The sequence below is a fragment of the Peromyscus californicus genome, unplaced genomic scaffold (assembly GCF_007827085.1).
Source record: "Peromyscus californicus insignis strain IS unplaced genomic scaffold, ASM782708v3 Scaffold_19__1_contigs__length_69161282, whole genome shotgun sequence".
In the NCBI taxonomy this organism is placed as follows: domain Eukaryota; kingdom Metazoa; phylum Chordata; class Mammalia; order Rodentia; family Cricetidae; genus Peromyscus; species Peromyscus californicus.
The window spans coordinates 57,637,629-57,656,374 of record NW_026294491.1 but is presented as its reverse complement, the minus strand read 5'-3'; the positions used below and the strand labels follow the sequence as shown (position 1 = coordinate 57,656,374).

Here is an 18,746-nt window from a genome sequence, read left to right as displayed (position 1 = left end):
GACATTTCTTCTCATTGCAGCCCTGTGGTTTGCCTGTTGGATTTTAATTTCCCTGAGTCATGACTGAGGTTTCTGAGCAGTGATATGAGAGTTCATTTACATTTAAATTGAGGCATGGCATTAAATCTGAAATCTAATAGTCATAGACTGAAGGGAAACCTGCATGTAAAAACTGCTATTCACTTAACATCCATAGTTTACTTTTAGTATATTGAGTGCTTGTTGTCCAACATTCTGTGCTAGATTCTGGGGATTCAGTGGTGAATAACCAAGGCTTCCCCACCCCCATCCCCACTTTGAAGCTTTTGTTCCATTCAAAATAAAAGACTATTTATTAAATAAGTCAAAGTTAATGTAATTTGATGTGAAAAGTATTTGTCACAAGAAACTTCAGAGTACTATAGATTTATGTAAGAGAGGGAAAAAACCTTTTGCAGAAGTCTCCAAATAAATAAATAGACAGTGCCTCAGCAAATTTGAAGAGTGAAGAAAAACCATAGGTTTTTCAAGATCCTGAAAGGTGTTCAGTTCAGAGTGATTTTGGATTATATAGTTGAAGGTGGTGTTAAGGGTTGAGAAACTGTCAGGCTTGAGGCATCAAAAACACTAAAAGAAGGCTTGAAGGGAGTGAAGTGATCAAAACTGTCTTTGTAAGCTGGCTTGTTTTGGTTGCAGAGTGCATAGAAGAAGAATGGGTTGGCAGCACCGGCTGAGAGTATTTTGGTGATTTAGGTAGAGAGAGTAATCGTCTAAACTAGAAGAATGCTGTGGTGGTGGAGAGACATGGGAAGAACGGGAGTGCTATGTAGGTTCTGTATCATAGAGGATCTAGTTACGATGGGGTGCAGAGTGACTGAAGCAGAGTGGTCAGAGATTGCCAGGTAGTCCTTGGGTTGATGCAGATAACTGTCTCTGGAGATAGGTTTAAGTTGGGAGAGATGGTGAATTTACTTTGAGATGTTGAGTTAGAGCCCTGTTAGGGAATATGGGCCTATCCACATAAAGATAATCAAGATAATGTCTCTTCCTCTCTCTCCCTCCTTCCCTCCATTCCTTCACACGAATAGACACAAACACAAAGTGTGGGGCCATCTTGAAAAGCTTTTAGACTGCTGTTGTAAGATTAATGGTAGATTGAATTGTTTTATCGAATGCTGTATTTTCATCAGGTGTCTCTTTTGTGTTACTTTTCCTCAGTACCCAGTATAATCCATGATTTCTTGGTTAATTTTTCAAACAAAGAATCACATTTGGATTTAAATTTTTTTTTTTTTTTGGTTTTTCGAGACAGGGTTTCTCTGTGTAGCTTTGCGCCTCTCCTGGAACTCACTTGGTAGCCCAGGCTGGCCTCGAACTCACAGAGATCCGCCTGGCTCTGCCTCCCGAGTGCTGGGATTAAAGGCGTGCGCCACCACCGCCCAGCTAAAAAATTTTTTTTTTTTTATATGTCACTGTGTGGAGGTACACATAAAGTAGCTTTTGTTGTACAAATTTAATGAAAAAAGGGACAGATTTTAGGGTAAATAGTGATATAGATATAGATATGTATATATGTATACATATCTATATATATTTTCAATGACTATAAGTGTACATTCAAACTGCAGCAGAGGGGTATTTAATGGGCTGTTAAAAGGAGATGCTAATAAACAATGGGACAAAACAAGATGAGAAAGAGAGAGAAAAGGAATAAAAATAAAAACATTTGTATTAATAAATGGTCTGAAAATTGAAAGGACAAGGTAAGTATACTATCAGAGCCTCAAAACAGGTTACAAGAAAGATAGAACTTGGTATTCTGTGTAAGATATACTATATCTAGGATGGCTATATTAATATCAAAGGGTCCTTCAGGAAAAGAAATACTACTGTGAAGCTTCTTTATAGCAAAATGCTCTTTCATGAACTAACCTATGCCTGCAAATCCTAACACTCGTGCCCCAGGTGGTGATGAATCAGCCATCTCCTAGTGGGTCCCATCTCTTAGATGTTTCATCACCTTTCTGTACCATTAACAAGCACATGAACCTTTAGGAGACAAACCATATCTAAGCTGTAGCATCTTGCTAAGAATCTTTTGTGTTAGTTTCCTGAATTCCCTTTTTTTTTATTATTATTATTTAACTTTATTTCATGTGCATTGATGTGAGGGTGTAAGATGTCCTAGAACTGGAGTTACAGACAGTTTTGAGCTGCCATGTGGGTGCTGGGAATTGAACCCGGGTCCTCTGGAAAAGCAGTTAGTGCTCTTAACTGCTGAGCCATCATGTCTCCAGCCCCCAGTTTCCTGAATTTCTTTGTCATAAAATTATAATTAGAATAGTTACTGTTTTATTCAACACAACAACCACCACCAATGTAAAGTACATCTTACTCTAGGATGTTTGAGCACCATGCTGTTTATCTTACTATCTTTGTTCTTTTTTTTTTTTTTTTTAAGTATATGATACAGATATTGTAGAAAGTGATGTAAAGATTTCTGTAATTTTGGGTGTCATTCTTCATAAACAAAATTCTTCTTTTAGAAATAGCCTTGACTGGCTCTACCTCACCTTTACTATCTCCGGGAAATGCGAGTGAAACTGCTCCTGGATCAGTTACACAGCCAAAGAAAATTAGAGGGATTGGATTTGGAGATATTTTTAAAGAAGGCTCTGTGAAACTTAGGACAAGAACATCCAGTAGTGAAACAGAAGAGAAGAAACCAGAAAAGGTAGTGTACTGATTCTCGGTTATTGTGGTACATACTGAGCAAAACTGACTTGGAGGGAGGAAAGTTTATTTGGCTCCCAAGTCCCACTCAGTCCATCATTGAGGGAAATCAGAGCAGGACTCAAGCAGGAGTAGAGGCAGGAACCATGGAGTAATGCTGCTTACTGGCTTGCTCAGCTGGACTGGTCCTTCTCACATCAGTCAGCAATCAAGAAGATGCCTCACAGACATGAGCCACAGGCCAGGCTGATGGAAGCAATTCCTCAGTTGAGCTTCCCTCTTGGGTGATGCTAGTTTGTGTCAGGTTGACAAAAACTAATCATCGAAGTGGTGATCATAGCTAACCATCACAGGTAGTAATAATGAATTTAACAGGTTAATTTTATTCGTTGTTTCATTTCGCACTTTAGGGGTAAGAATATTGGCTTTCTGTTTGTTTATATGCTTTTTTGAGATAAGGATTCCTTATGTAACCCAGGCTAGCCTGGACCTCAAGATCTCCCTGGTATCTTACCCCTCATCACTAAGCATTTTTTTTAAGTTATAAAATTTGGAAGTCTGTTAATTTCCTTTTGGGGGTCATAGAGACTTAGGCATAAGAAGTTTATGGGAGGGGTTGGCGATTTAGCTCAGTGGTAGAGCGCTTGCCTAGTAAGTACAAGGCCCTGGGTTCAGTTCTCAGCTCCAGAAAAAAAAAAAAAAAGAAAAAGAAAGAAAGGAAAAAAAAGAGGTTTATGGGAAATGTCTCTTGTAATTTGTAATGGTAATAATTATATTTCAGTGTTACAAACTTAGGGGCTTATTAATTGGTAAATCCAAGATAGACTTTTCTTACTGGCAACCTTAGGGTCTTGTACTTATAACAATGTAAATATAAAAGGGAGATATTTTCTTTTTGTCGTTTACAGCTAAAGATTTGTTATTTTTCTTTTAATTTAATAGATAACTAAAAATGAACTATTAAAGTGATTTGAAAATGAAATACTAAATACCTAAGTGCCACTTAACTTTTCTCTAGATTCTCAACAGTAGCTAAATTTACTAACCTCACTTTTGAGTGTTTAGATAATTTTATTAGCATTTTACTAGCATTTTCAAATGAAGTCAAGTGAACAATCCATAATTTATAAGATCTAATGAAAAGCTACAAACTAAGCCTTCAGATTTTTTTTGAGGGGAAATAATTGCAGTCTTGAGCTTTTCTTTGGAAATTTTTGTTCCCAGTGTGTGTATTTTGGAGATACTGAGTAATTGCTTCAGAAGAAATGAACTTTATCCCTATAGTTATTATCTTTTCTTAAAAAAAGTTTTATTTTATGTGTATGTGTGTGCGCGTGCGTGCATATGTGTATATGTGTGTAACATGTGCACACATGAACCCGAGAATATCAGAAGAGGGAGCTGGAGCCTCTGAAACTGGAGTTTCATGTGCTTGATTGAGCTGTTGAGTGGGTGCTGGGGACCAAACCTGGGTCTTCTTTAAGAGCAGTAAGTTCTCTTATCTGCTGTGCCATCTCTCCAGGGCCTATAATTCTCATTTATATCTCCTTATCTCTTAAAGGTTTAAGATATTTTATTATTTATCCAATTCAGCTACATCTCATTTGGTTGGTGAAATGCATTGTTATTTCTCCCAAGATGGTAGTTTTTAGTAGTCTTCTCCTCTGCCAGGTTGCTACTTATTTTCCTATTTAATTGTGAGTTAGATTCAGGAAAGAGCACCTCTGCTTCCTGCCCTTCCCTTTCTGATCTCTGAGACTCTTGACATTATGATTTTAAAGTCTAGTCTAGTGTGATGACATGTATCTTTAAATCTAGCACTCGAGGCAGAGGCAGGTGAATCTCTGTGAGTTAGAGAGAGGCCTGTCTGGTGTACATCTCAATTTCCAGGCCCCCTAGGGCTCCATAGTGAAATGCTGTCTTAAGGGGAGAGAGAGAGAGAGAGAGAGAGAGAGAGAGAGAGAGAGAGAGAGAGAGAGAGAGAGAGAGAGGTGTTTTACAGCTTTTTGCTCTGTGAGGGATATTGGACTAAATGAACATGGGTCCCTTTAAGTTCTAAAAGTGTGTGATTGTACTAACTTATTTGATTAATGACATTACATTAGCATCCTGTCAGTCACAATTAATGATGTAAAGTAGGGAGCACTTGGTGTGTTTTAGGTGATACCATATTGAAAGGTATGGTTAGAACTGGCAGAAATTAAAGTGAGTATTTCGGAAGACACAAAAACATAATGATAGGTTAGTTATCAGTGTATTCAATTTTTTAACCATTTAACTATTTGGGTAGAGGACTCAAGGAAACACTTGTTAAAGGTAGTTAAAGGTAGACCTACCATACTCTATGGAGAAATGTCTAAGCAGACTATGGAATAGTTGTAACAGTATCTAAACATTTTCATTCCAATAGTAATGAAGTACAAAGTTTTTAAAATTCCCTCTACTTCAGGGTTGTAATGTAGATGTAGTACTCATACATGAAACTCAAAAATATAGTATATACATGTAAGAAATTAAAATACATAAAATTAATTTTAAAATTCCCTCTAATTTTAAGGTTTAGTGTTGTTAAGAGTCCATTTTTATAGGTTGAGACGTGGGCTCCAGGACTGAAATCACTGCTTTGATGGATTAACTGCTTCCTAATGTAAAAAGGAAGAACGATAAATCGCTACTTGCTGCAGAAAGTTGTAAGGATTAAGTTTCAATATATATAAAGTGATTATTACTTTTATTTATTTTAGAAGTTCTATTATTAAATCATAATGTGGATACCAGAGTATATTATTTTTAGGTAGTTTTAAAAATTAGTGGCTATTGGGACTAGAGAGATGGCTTAGTGGCTAAGAGCACTGTCTGCTCTTCCAGAGGATCTGGGTTTGATTCCTAGCATCCACATAGTGACACAGAACCCTCTGTAACTCCAGTCTCACGGGATCTACTGCCCTCTTCTGGCCTCCATGGACACTATATACACTCAGTGCACAGATATACATGCAGGCAAAACACCTGTACATGTAAGAAAAAAAATTAGTAGCTATCATTTGAGGAAATTTTGAGATTATTAATTTTTTTATTGCTGATTTTTTAGTTATCTTACTAACCTGACTATAAGGACCATTAGGGAGGGCTGGGAAAGTATAAAGGAAAACTTGGTTTAATGGTATTGTTCTTGGGCTGGAGACACGACCCAGCAGTTAAGAATGCATATTGGTCTTGTAGAGGACCAGAGTTCAGTTCCCAATATCCTTGTCAGGTGACTCCAGCCACCTGTGACTCCAGCTCCAGGGATCAACACTATCTTTTGTCCTCTATGGGCAACTGAATTCATGTGAACATTCCCATACATATGCCATATATATATATTATATCTATATATATACATACATATTTAAATTAAAGTAAAATCTTAAAAAACTTTTAGACTTATTTATTTTTGTGTGTGTGGATGTTTTGCCTGCATGTATAGCTGTACTAAATGTGTGCATAGTACCTTCAGAGGCCAGAAAGGGGCTTGGATTCCTTGGGACTGGAGTTACAGATGGTTGTGAGCCACCGTGTGGGTTCTGGGAATTGAACCTGGGTCCTCTGGAAGAGCAGCAAGTGCCGTTAACCACTGAGCCATCTCCCTAGCCTGAAAAGCAAAATTTAAGAAAACATATTTTTATTTTAACTCAAGCTAGTTGATACTGTCCTTTTCTCTTCTAGCCCTTAATCCTGCAGTCACTGGGATCCAGAACCCCGAATGTGGAGGTGACAAAACCAGACACTGATGGCAAGATTAAAGGTGAGTTCTTTCTAAAGTAAACTACTCTAGTGTAAATATGCTTTTACATTGTTAACTCATTCGAGAGACTTTCATACTGTACTAATTCCCACAATATTAAATCCTACTGGATAAAAGCAAATGAGGTTGAGAATTCTGGCGTGCTGTGTTCATTTCAGAATCTCTCTTAAGTTAAAACTATGTTTTGTACATATCAGACACTGAATAATATTTGAGTGATAGGGAAATTTTTTTCTTAACATTGAGTATAAGTTTTAAAATTATTAGTTCAACCTTTAATAGCTTAGTGAGTATATTGCTTTACATAGAGATTTAATAAATATCTGCTGTATTAATCAATTTGTATAAGTCACATTGTTTATATTCTTTACTTCAGCTAAGGAATATTGTAAAACATTATTTGCCTATGAAGGAACCAATGAAGATGAACTTACTTTTAAAGACGGGGAGATAATCCATTTGATAAGTAAGGTAAGGTATTTTTTTTGTGAATCATCATTCATAGAAATATCTTTCAAAATTCTTGTATTGCCTATAGGATATTAGCTTCACATGGTCTTGGACTTTATCTTTTTTGGGGGGTTCTGGGAACATGAATACAAGCTCTTCAAGTGATTTCTTTTTAAAGTTTTTATTGTCTGTATTGCTTGTAATTGATATACTAAAAACCAGTGATGGGGACTGGAGAGATGGCTTAACAGTTAAGAGCAGAGGACCTGTGTTCAGTTCCCAGCACCCACGTGGTTTCTTAGAGTCATTGTAACTTTAGTTCCAGGGGATCATACACCCTCTTTTGACTTCTGCAGGCATCAGACATGCATGTGGTGCATATTCATACATGTAGACAAAATACTCAAGCTCTTAAATAATTCTTAAAAAGAAAAAAAATGAGAGAAATGACCAGTGATTACATTGCTTATTTTTATTTCTTTGTTAACTCCAAGATTTGGACAACCTAAATGTTCTTAGTAAGTAAAAGGTCATGAGACTCGTCTTGCTGTGGGAAATGGTCTGAGAACAACTTGTAGGGGTTGTTTTCTCCTTCCACCCTGTGGGTCGCTGGGTGTGAACTCAGGTTATAAAAGGCTTGATGGCAGGCACCTCTGCCTGCTGAGCCATCTCACCAACCTGGGGACACCTAGTGTAAAGAAAGAAAGAATTGTATCAAGTAGAATAAATTCTAAGGCAAACAAACAAACCCAAAATCTCCTGAGTTTTAGGTCTGTTAGAATAATAATAATTACTTATGAGAGAATAATAAATATTTGCTTGTCCTATAGCCTTGTGGAGTATTTTGATTTGAAGTTCATCTTACTGTTTTAAGTTACCTGATTTTTTTAGAAATATATTTTATTGTGTACGTATTATGAATATAAGAAAAAGATAGCAAAAGGATTAAAGAAATGAGTAGATCCAGCATCTCATTAGCTACCCATGTGATAGATAGAGCAGCTACAGTCCTTATTTAATGTTACCCCCTATGTAATTTCAGTGTTCACAGAGTGTAGACTAGTCAAACTTAGTACTTCATGCAGGTGCTCATTCAAAGTGCTAATTTCTGAAGCTGCTAGAGAAGTGATTTTTTAGTATATGCATATAAAATGTTAGGATAGTAAGAGTTTAGGAATTCTATTTTTTTCCCTGTTTCTTCCTACCTGTTGTATTTTTCTCTTCTCTACGTCCCCTGTTCCCATGAGAACATTTTAACTTACAGATTACACTAAAATTGGTTTATTTTAAAACATTAAACCCAGTTTTTGTTGTTGTTTGTTCTGTGCTTTTTTATTTGTTTGGGGTTTTTTTTTTTTTTTTTTTTTGGCAGGGTCTCACTCTGGCTAGCATGGAACTTGCCATGTAGACCAGGTTGGCCTCAAACTCACAGGTCTATGAGTGTCAGGGATTTAAGGGTATGTAGCACTACACCTAGGTATTAAACCCAGTTTTCTGACTGCTGCTAAAAGTAGTGTGCAGGGAGTATTTTTTTTTTCTAGGAAAACTTTACTATTTGTTGAGGTTGCCCACCCTAGTCGATGCCCTTTAAAGATAGTGAAGTCATCCTAGCTCATTGTAAACTTTCCCCTCATTTAATGATAACTACTAGCTCGTGCCTGCAGAGGTGGGGGCAGGAGGATGGTGAGTTTGAGGCAACCTGTGCTACCTGGTAAGCCCCTCACCCCCCCCCCCCAAAAAGAAAAGAAAATGTGAGGCTTCCATTAGTGTAACTATTTGGTTTGCATTTCAGGAGACTGGAGAAGTAGGCTGGTGGAAGGGGGAGCTTAATGGCAAAGAAGGAGTGTTTCCAGATAACTTTGCTGTTCAGATAAGTGAGCTAGATAAAGACTTTCCGGTAAGAGTCTGCTTGCTTCTTCTTTTTTTTTTTTTTTTTTTTTGGTTTTTCGAGACAGGGTTTCTCTGTGTAGCTTTGCGCCTTTCCTGGGACTCACTTGGTAGCCCAGGCTGGCCTCGAACTCACAGAGATCCGCCTGGCTCTGCCTCCCGAGTGCTGGGATTAAAGGCGTGCGCCACCACTGCCCGGCTGCTTGCTTCTTAATGATGATAATACTTTAATGTTTGCAAGTGTTTTTTACATTGCTACTGAGTACATTTCATAGTTTCATAAAATTGTACATCTAAGTAAAATTTGATTTGCCGTGAAACATTATTTTATTTCAGTCTTATATTTTATTCTTGATATTGACTGTGTATACTGAAAGCGAACTATGACTTCTTTACCTTTTCTGATTACAAAGAAAAGAACTGGCTTTATATAAGTTGGATAGATTCTTAATTTTCTGAATGAAATTTAATGTTAATGAAAAGTGTTAGTTTATTTTATGGTATTGTGAAGCCGAGTGCTTGCTTCCTTATACATGTAATACTTCTATATTAATTCTCAGATACTACTAGACACTTTTTTTGCCTTTTCATGCCTTGATACTTTCTCCATATGCAGGATTACCTGAGCTTACAAATTAGAAGGCAAAGCAGTTAGGTGTATGCAGCAAAATAGGCTGTATAAATCTTCAGTTCAAGCCCATGCAGAGCATGCTAATCTTTGTAGTCTTTGATCAAGTTAATTATTGGCGATTACTTTATAGAAGCTTAGGCTGTTTATATTACTTACTAGTTCTTCTTAATTTGGAGCAGCCAATTAAAAATGTTAACTTTTTACACACTAAATTAAGTCTTAAAAGTGAATGAATGCTTAGAAATTGAGGGGAAAGAAGGCCTTTGCTTTTAACTGTATCTGAGTTCTTTAGACTTAAGAATGAAAACTAGGTTTATCGTTCACTCTTTTTTTTAATTTCTCATATGTACTTTTAAGGTTTTTTTTCTTATTCACAGTTTTGTACATGTAATGTACATTAATCATATTCCCCTTCTCTCATCCTCTTTTATCACATCCCCCTTCTCACCAAATCCTTTTTCTTCCCAACAAGCCCCCCCCCTTTTTTTAAAGATTTATTTATTTATTATGTATACAGCCTGTATGATTGCAGGCCAGAAGAGGGCACTAGATCTCATTACAGATGGTTGTGAGCCACCATGTGGTTGCTGGGAATTGAACTCAGGACCTCGGGAAGAGCAGACAGTGCTCCTAACCTCTGAACCATCTCTCCAGCCCCCAGCAAGCCCTTTTATTTTCAGTTTTGTTTGTAATCAACTGTATTTAATTAGAGTTGACTGTGGATAGAGGTTTATTTACTTGAGCCTTGAGCAAGGGCAAATTATCTGTGGCTCCACCTCAGAGGAATGACACCTCATACCCAGGAGCCATTACTGCCTCTAGCATTTCTGGGGGAGAGGAGCCTTCTGAGCTCTCCTCAGGGCATGACGGATGCAATGCTGATGGGCCGAGTCTTAGGCAAATAGCCACTGCTGCTGTGAGATCATGGATGCAATACCATGTCATATCCAAAAGCCAGCTCTTCACAGAACTCCTTCCCCCTTCTTGTCTCTTATGTTCTTTCTTTCTTCACCCACTTCTGTGATGTTTCTGAGTCTTGGTGGGGATGATACACATGGACAACTTAGCGCTGAGTGCTGAAAAGTAGTTTATTCTTAGCACTTTATCCTGCTACAAGTCTCTGCATTATCTGTAGCTTGAAAGCAGAAGCTGCTCTGATTAAGGCAGAGAGCAGCACTAATCTATGAGTATAACTTAAAACATTTAAAAGGTGGTCATGTCCATATCATGTCCACATAGAAAACATCAGTAGTAGTAGTAGTAGTAGTAGTAGTAGTAGTAGTAGTAGTAGTAGTAGTAGTCGTAGTCGTGTGTGTGTGTGTGTGCGTGCGTGCGTGCGTGTGTGTGTGTGTGTGTGTGTGTGTGTGTGTGTCCGTCCGTCCGTCCATCCGTCCGTCCCCGGGACCTAGGACCTCTTACTCTGTGTGCTTTTGACCAGGTTTTTATTAGCAGGCATGAGTCCCTCTGGTAGAGCAGCCATGAATTCACGTAGAAGGTGCTTTGTACCTCCATGCAGTCCTGCCACTAGTGAACCCGTGGGCACAAGGCCTTCCCTTCCCTCTATTCCTGTACCCCTGAGCTGTGAAGAAGGGACAAATTGACGTTCAGAAATCTAGAACTAATTTGATGAGGATGAAAACACTTTGCTCACTAAGATTCTTTCGCTTTACCCAATTAATTGATTTTTTTTGTTGTTGTTGTTTTTGTTTTAAGTATCTGACTGACTTTTGCTCCAGGAATCTGTTTGGATGTAATAATATCTTTTTCAGTGACCTTTCCTAGAGTTTTTAGGTTCTTAGTATTTTAGTATTCTAGGCAAGAATGAGATGAGAAACAATATAAGTTAGATTATTTTATTTTAACTTTAAATAGCTAATCAATTTTAACTTTTTCTCCCCACTCAGAAACCAAAGAAACCACCTCCTCCTGTAAAGGGTCCAGGTTTGTAAAAAAAAAAAAAATAAAAAAAAAAAAAGCATTGTTTAGTTTGTTACTTTTCATATTTTTAAGTTACAAAATAATGTTTAGTTTAATGTAAACCATTGAATTTTATTGTTAGCAAAACCAATTAAAATGAATATTAAGATATTATAGATCTATGAAAAATTAAATGTTTACATGCATTATTCATCATTTTTTAAAAGTATAAATGATATAAAATAAGGATCCTATTCAAGCATGGTAGTAAACATCTGGAATCTCAGCACTTTTAGGATTGTAAATTCAAGGCCAGCCTGCCTGTATAGTTAGACCCTGTCTCCAAAATAAAATAAGGATCCTAGAAATAATTTGGATACTTCAGTAATGGGAATATTGAATTACTACAACTAATCAAGTTTAAACCTGTTTTATGATTGACTAAAATATACTACTTAAAAATGTTTTTTAAAATATTATGTATATGGTTGTTTTGCCTGCATTCATGTCTGTGCACCAAGTGCATGCAGTGCCTCCAGATGCCAGAAGAGGGTACCAGATCCACCCTAGGCCCCGAGTTAAAGATGGTTTTAAGAGCTGCCACAGTGATGCGAGAATTGAGCCCTGGGTCTTCTGGGGAACAGCCAGTTCTCTTAAGTGCTGAGTCATCAGTCCCTCACCTACTCTACTTTGTTTAATCAATCAATCAATCAATCAATCAATATTTATTCATTCATCCATCCTCTGTCTGTCTGTCTATTTGAGACAGGGTTTCAGTATGTAGCTCTGGCTAGTCTGGAACTCATTATGTAGACCTGGCTGACTTAACTCAGAGAGATCTGCCTGCCTTTGCCTCCCCAATGTTGGGATTAAAGGTGTGTGCCATGACACCTGGCTCCACAGTCTATTTTTTTTTTATTTCTATTTATTTTGAACAAATGCTTCTTTATACAAAATATTCCTAGATACCTGAATACAGTTTGGAAGTTTTGTACACTTCTTTTGTTTTGGGATCTTGTTTGATTTTGGTCTCTTGAGATGGGATCTTACTATGTTGCTGAAGGTGAACCCTGAGCTATAACTAGATAGCTCATGTTAGACTCAAACAAATGATCTGCCTCTACCTCCTGAGTGCTGCAATTTCAGGTGTGTTACGGTCATGCTATCCTTGTTGTATGGCTTTGCAGCTGAAATAAAATGTAATCTTATGGGTATAGAAGCATTCATAAGTTAAACATGCCAAATCAAGGAACATTAAGGCTGTTAATCCAAGTACAGATGAAGAAATTAATTTGAATTCTGGTGTTTCATTTGAGTACCAGAAATTACTATCTTTTTGTTCTCTTCTTGTATATTGTTTTTAAAAGTTAGTGTTCACTTTCTTCTCCACCTCCTAGCTCCAAAGCCTGATCTGTTAGCTGCAGAGAAGAAAGTTTTTCCTCTAAAGTCTGAAGAAAAAGGTGAGTCTGATTCCTCCCTTACCCAACAAGTCCTTTCTTTGATTGTCTCTTAAAGAAACATGACCACCACGATAGATCATTTATGTACTACTTACTTTACAATGTTAAGAGTTTTCTAGGAGGCCGGGCGGTGGTGGCGCACGCCTTTAATCCCAGCACTCGGGAGGCAGAGGCCGGCGGATCTCTGTGAGTTCGAGGCCAGCCTGGGCTACCAAGTGAGTTCCAGGACAGGCGCAAAGCTATACAGAGAAACCCTGTCTCGAAAAACCAAAAAAAAAAAAAAAAAAAAAAAAAAAAAAAAAAAGAGTTTTCTAGGAATGAATATTGTGTCAAACTGATACGAAATTAGATCTTTCATCATACTGATAATTTATATTCATTAAAAAAGTAAATGAATCCTTCAGTAAGATGTAGTATTTAATTATTTCATATTATGTACAAAAAACTAGGTACTGAATGAAAATAAACTTTAAAAAGTTTTTAGAATTTAACTATGAAGATTACTAGGTATTCTTTAATCTCATTATATGTGAACTTGGCAAGTTTTTCCTAGATACCATGTATTTTGTCAGAAAATTTTTAATTTTGTAAATTAAGACTGTTGTTTGAATCTTAGATGGTCTTTTAATAAAAAACCCAGAGCCAGATATCAGGGTGAAAGTTGAAAGATCAGAGAAGCAGAACAGCCAGCCACTAGTTCTTACCTCTGTGAAATCCTCAGCCTAAAGAGAGTGAGTTTCTGTTTCCTCATGCCTTATATACTTTTCTCTGCCCTGCCATATTACTTCCTGGGATTAGGAAAGGCGTGTGTGTTTCCAAGCAAAGGCATGAGGTCTCAAGTGCTAGGATTAAAGGCACATGCCACCACTGCCTGACCTCTATGTCTAATCTAGTGACTGGCTCTGTCCTCTGATCCTAAGGCAAGTGTATTAGGGTACACAATATATCACTACATAAGACTTTTCCTGTACAAAAAGTTCTATGATGTCTGTCTCTAATAGATTGGGCACAAACTTGAATTTTGCTTCAGGATGCTTTTATTTCTATGGCCAATGTTAAGAGTTTAGCCTATCTTTGTCTCTTGCCTGAATTATTGTGTCTTTTTAACTGATTCCTACCACTTTAGCGCCTTGTCTGGCTTGTACTTCATAGCATATTCAGGGTCATCTATCTGTCTTTCCTTCCTTCTTGTCTTTCTAGCACAGAATTTTCGAGTCACAGAAAGTTGACCAAGGCTAGCAGGATTGACTCAGTAGGTAAAAGTACATTGTTGCACAAACCTTGTGATCTGATTTTGATTTCTGGAACCCACATCAAGGCTGTCTATGACCTCCACACGTGTGCTGTGGCATGTGCAACTCCCTATCATGCACACACATACTCAGAAATAGTGAGAGGAATGAAAGGACAACTAAACCAAAAATATAAGTGCTCTTGCACATTTTCCTCCACTAGAAACGTTCTGCATTGGAGTAATGTATTGGTTATGACTGGTGGTTATAATTATAATTGACATGCCATTATCTTAAGAGTTCATACAGTTGAGTTTACTGTGTGTTGAACATTCTGTTGGGTGGACAAATGCGTAGTGACATGTATCTGCCGTTCTGCCATCAGAATAATTTCATTGTCCTGAACATCTGCTCTATCTCAGATTTCCTTCCATCCTAACCTTTGGCTGTCATTTTTTCCTCACCTGTTTCTGTACTTTTGCATTTCCCATTATTTGAAGTGTACGGCCATTTTTATTGATTTCTTTGATTTACTATGTATATAAAAATCTACCCATAGTTTTTCATGACTTGGTATCTCATTTGCTTTTACTACTGTGTACGCGGAAGTTTCTGTACTGCCTGGTCCTGCAGTTGTTCAGTCCCAAATAAACACACAGAGAGAGGCTTATATTCATTATAAACTATTTGGCCTATTGCTCAGGTTTATAATTAACTAGCTCTTACGCTTAAATTAACCCATAATTCTTGTCTGTGTTTAGCCACGTGACTTGGTACCTTTTCTCAGTCTAGCATTCTCATCTTACTTCCTCTGCATCTGACATGTGACTCCATCTCTGCCTTTCCTCTTCCCAGCCTTCTCCTAGTCCGGTCACCTCACCTACACTTCCTGCCTGGCTACTGGCCAATCAGCATTTTATTAAAACAATAGGAGTGACAAATCTTTACAGTGTACAGAGCATTATCCCACAACATTTCCCCCTCTTTTTTTTTCAAAACAAAAACCCTGAGTCTAAACTCCTTTGTTCAGCTTTTTTCCTAACCATTATCCATAACAATTTATAACCAACATTCTAAACAAAGACAAACATCCATAATCCATTTTTTTGGGAATGTGAGTGTAGTTTTCTAGGCTACTTCCGGCTGATTGGGGTCGCTGGTTATTTTATGGGGACTCAAAGAAAATTTAGGATTATGGTCAAGTCCTGACTGGAGTAGTCTGTGAGGCTGGAACATCTCAGCCAGCAGTCTTGAAGCCTTTCTGGATGCAGAACTCGGAGGATACAAAAGAGACACTCTGAAATATTTTATCATCTGGGCCATCTGTTCCCATTGGAGATTTTTCAGGGGGTCTTGCTTGATCAAACCATTTTAGCCTGGAAACCATCCACAGGTTCCCATTTGCTGTGGAAACAAAAGCAGAACCTCTTTTCCAAAGCAACATATCCTTAAAGATACCTTTAAAATATACATATTGGCTTAACTTAGTAGTCCCTACAATAAAATGTCTTTCTGCAGTTAAAAATCCCAAAGACAACACAATAATATGCAGTATCCAGACTCTTTATGTAATTTCCATCTTTACATGGTTTATTATATTTTTTGATGCTATATTTCTTTTTAAAGGACTTTTTCTACCCTTTTTATTTTTCTCTCTCAAGCCCACGTATATTTTGAAACATACTGTAACCCGTTTAGAGTTTCTTCCATCTGGATCTTTTCTTATTGTGTACCTGTAATCCTTTTTTGATCAGGAGAGATTTTTAAACTCTTAAGCTGCATGGCTAGGACAAAAGTAGTGGCAGCCCTGGCTGCTGACTCTGTCTTGCTCAGCTTTTCAACATTTCACAGTAGCCAACGAGTCACGCTTACCTCCCCAATTCTGGGAAGCAGTATTAAGTAGTATGTCCGTGCTTTTACACCTGCGGCTGTGCTCCCAAGCCCGCAGGCAGTGGCTAGGAGGAGCCTCTTGTATGGCAGCCTGTGAGAGACTGAAGGAGCCGGCTTGACCAGGGTTGCATCTCTGTACCATGACCTTTAATGAGAGAGACAAACTAGGAAGCTGCTCTTAGCTCCATTCTAGAATCTCTTCTTAAATTCTCATAAGTTTTAGGTGGAAACTCTTGCCACCATGCCTGGGCACCAAATGTAACTGGAAGTTTCTCTGGATGAATCTCTCCCACCCATGGTCCCTCAGCCATTTATAAAATAATCACTCAGAGGCTTTAATATTAATTACAAACTGTATGGCCTATGGCTTAAGCTCATTACTAACTAGCTCTTACAACAAGTCAACCCATTCCTATTAATCTGTTTTTCCACTTGTCTTCATGGCATTAACTGTTCTTTCACATCTTACTTCTCCTGGTGTTGGCTCAAAGCGGCTGCTGTGACTCCACCCTTCTTCATTTCCGTCTTCAGGTTGAATGTACCTTCTAACTTTATTCTACCTTGCCATTGACCATACATCTTTATTTATCAACCAATGGGAGCAACACATATTCACAGCATGCAGAAAGATGTTCCACAGCACTACTGTTTCATTGTCTATGTATACTGAGGAGTATTTGGATTGTTTCTAACTTTTTGTAGTTATAAGCAAAGCTGCTATAAACATGTATGCAGATTTTAGTTTATACATACATTTTAGTTCATTTAAATAAATACCAAGGATGAAATCGCTGGATCATTTGGTAAGGGTGTGTTTAGTTTTCTAAGCAACTGTCAAACCATTCCCAAAGTGGCTATGCTGTGTTTTATTCCTACTAACAGTGAAAGTTTGTTTCATATCCTTGGCCGCATGTAATGTTTTCTCTGCTTTGTGTTTGTATTCTGGTAGCTGTGTGATGGTATCTCATGGTTCCCACTTTCCTAATGACATCTGATATTGAACATCTTTTCATGTACTTGACAACTGTGTATCTTTAGTGATGTGTATGTTAGATCTTTTGTCTGTTTGTAGTTCATTTTTTTTTAGCTGAGTTTAAGAATTCTTTGTTGAGTAGCTGCCCTTTATCACGTGTTTTTTGCAAACATTTTTTTTCCATTGTGTGGCTTATTTTTCTTGTAGAACAGAAATTTTATAGGTTTTTCTTTTTTTCTGAAGTTTTAGGTTTTTTTTTTTTTCAAGAAAATGATTATTATGTGTGCATACATGATTTGTGTGTCTAAGGATGTATATGTGAATACAGGACAACTTTTGGGAGTTATCTCCTTTCACCACGGGTGCAAGTCATCATCATACCCAAGACCATTTTCATCTTTCCTGTGTTGTAGGAAATTTTGTATTTTTGTCTTTACATTTAAATCTATGATCTGTCTTGGGTTTTGTAGATTCTTATCCTAAAGGCACATTATAGACAGTAGGAAAGAAGTCAGACAGAACCTTGTGCTCTTGCAGAGTTGAAGACACAGACATAGTCTTTTAGGATGTTAAGTCAGTTATGCCAGAGTACCCGAGTATGGGGTTCTGCACAAAGGGAGAATTTGGGCATTTGCTTTGGGATTACAGACTTTGCATGTATGCTGTGAATCTTGAGAGTTGCTAGGAAGAGGGGAGGTGAAGAATAAGTCATGCCATTTCAGTTATATGTGGAGGTCAGAGGAACAGTGAGAAAGCCCGGAATATCGGGAAACATGCTTAGTTCATGTATGCTGTGAATCTTGACAGTTGCCAGGAAGAGGGGAGGTGCAGAATAAGTCATGCCATTTCAGTTATATGTGGAGGTCAGAGGAACAGTGAGAAAGCCTAGAGTGTCAGGGGAAACATGCTTAGTTCAGAGCTGCAATCTGAGTTCAGAGGCTCCTGTGTCCCAGGGCAAAGGATTGCGCCAGGAACACATGGTTAGACATAGGATAGGACAGTTTATTATGACCGGAGAAAGACTCCCAAGAATGGGAGTGGGTTAGAGGGAGGGCTAATCTAAGCAAAGAGTCCTATGTGCTATTTTCTGTAAATTATTTTTCAGTATTTTTTAGAAATTCAAGTTTAGCTAGCTGTTATAGCTCTATAAAGGGCTCTACTTGATTATGGAGAGAAATAGGAAGTTTTATATTTTTCTCCTGATGGTATAGGTATGTGATACATTACTATATTTTGAGGCCATGTAAAAATAGACTTTTAGCCAGGCATGGTGGTGGCACATGCCTACAATCCTAATAATAATACTAGGGAGGCAGAGGCAGGAAAACAGCCCCCTGCGAGCTCAAGTGCAGCCTGGTCTACATAGTGAGTTCCAGGACAGCCAGGACTACTGTTACTAGAGAGACCTTGTCTTAAAAGAACAAAACAAAACAACACAACAGATTTGTGTCTTGAATAATGATCAGTTCTTTAGCAGATTGCTATTTTTTCATGAACTCTAAGGGAGTAGTAATTTATATACATGGTAGAGTAGAGGCAGTTATACTTACTTGTCTTGATTTTACAAGTATTTGCCTGAATGTATGTATGTGCACTGTATGCGTGCCTGGTACCAAGGAGACCAGAAGTGGGCATTAGATCCCTGGCATTAGAGGCACAAACAGTGACTTATTATGTAGGTTCTAGGAACTGGACCTGGGTCCTCTGCAAGAGCTCCCTTAACTACTGAACCTTCTCTTCAGCCCCTATGTTTTATATTTTTGTTATTTTAAAGTGAAATTTGTAATTTTGAAGGAGGTGTGCTGTG

The 18,746-nt window shown here is 37.7% G+C and overlaps 1 protein-coding gene across 1 annotated transcript in view; it reads left to right on the top strand.

Moving 5' to 3' along the window:
• Positions 1 to 18,746, top strand: part of Cd2ap (CD2 associated protein) — a 91,173-nt gene that overhangs the window by 49,120 nt on the left and 23,307 nt on the right. Inside the window, exons 6-11 of the mRNA XM_052745382.1 lie at positions 2,526 to 2,713; positions 6,421 to 6,499; positions 6,876 to 6,970; positions 8,742 to 8,846; positions 11,372 to 11,408; positions 12,782 to 12,844. Coding sequence (XP_052601342.1) covers positions 2,526 to 2,713; positions 6,421 to 6,499; positions 6,876 to 6,970; positions 8,742 to 8,846; positions 11,372 to 11,408; positions 12,782 to 12,844 — 567 coding nt within the window. The remainder of the gene's footprint in view (positions 1 to 2,525; positions 2,714 to 6,420; positions 6,500 to 6,875; positions 6,971 to 8,741; positions 8,847 to 11,371; positions 11,409 to 12,781; positions 12,845 to 18,746) is intronic.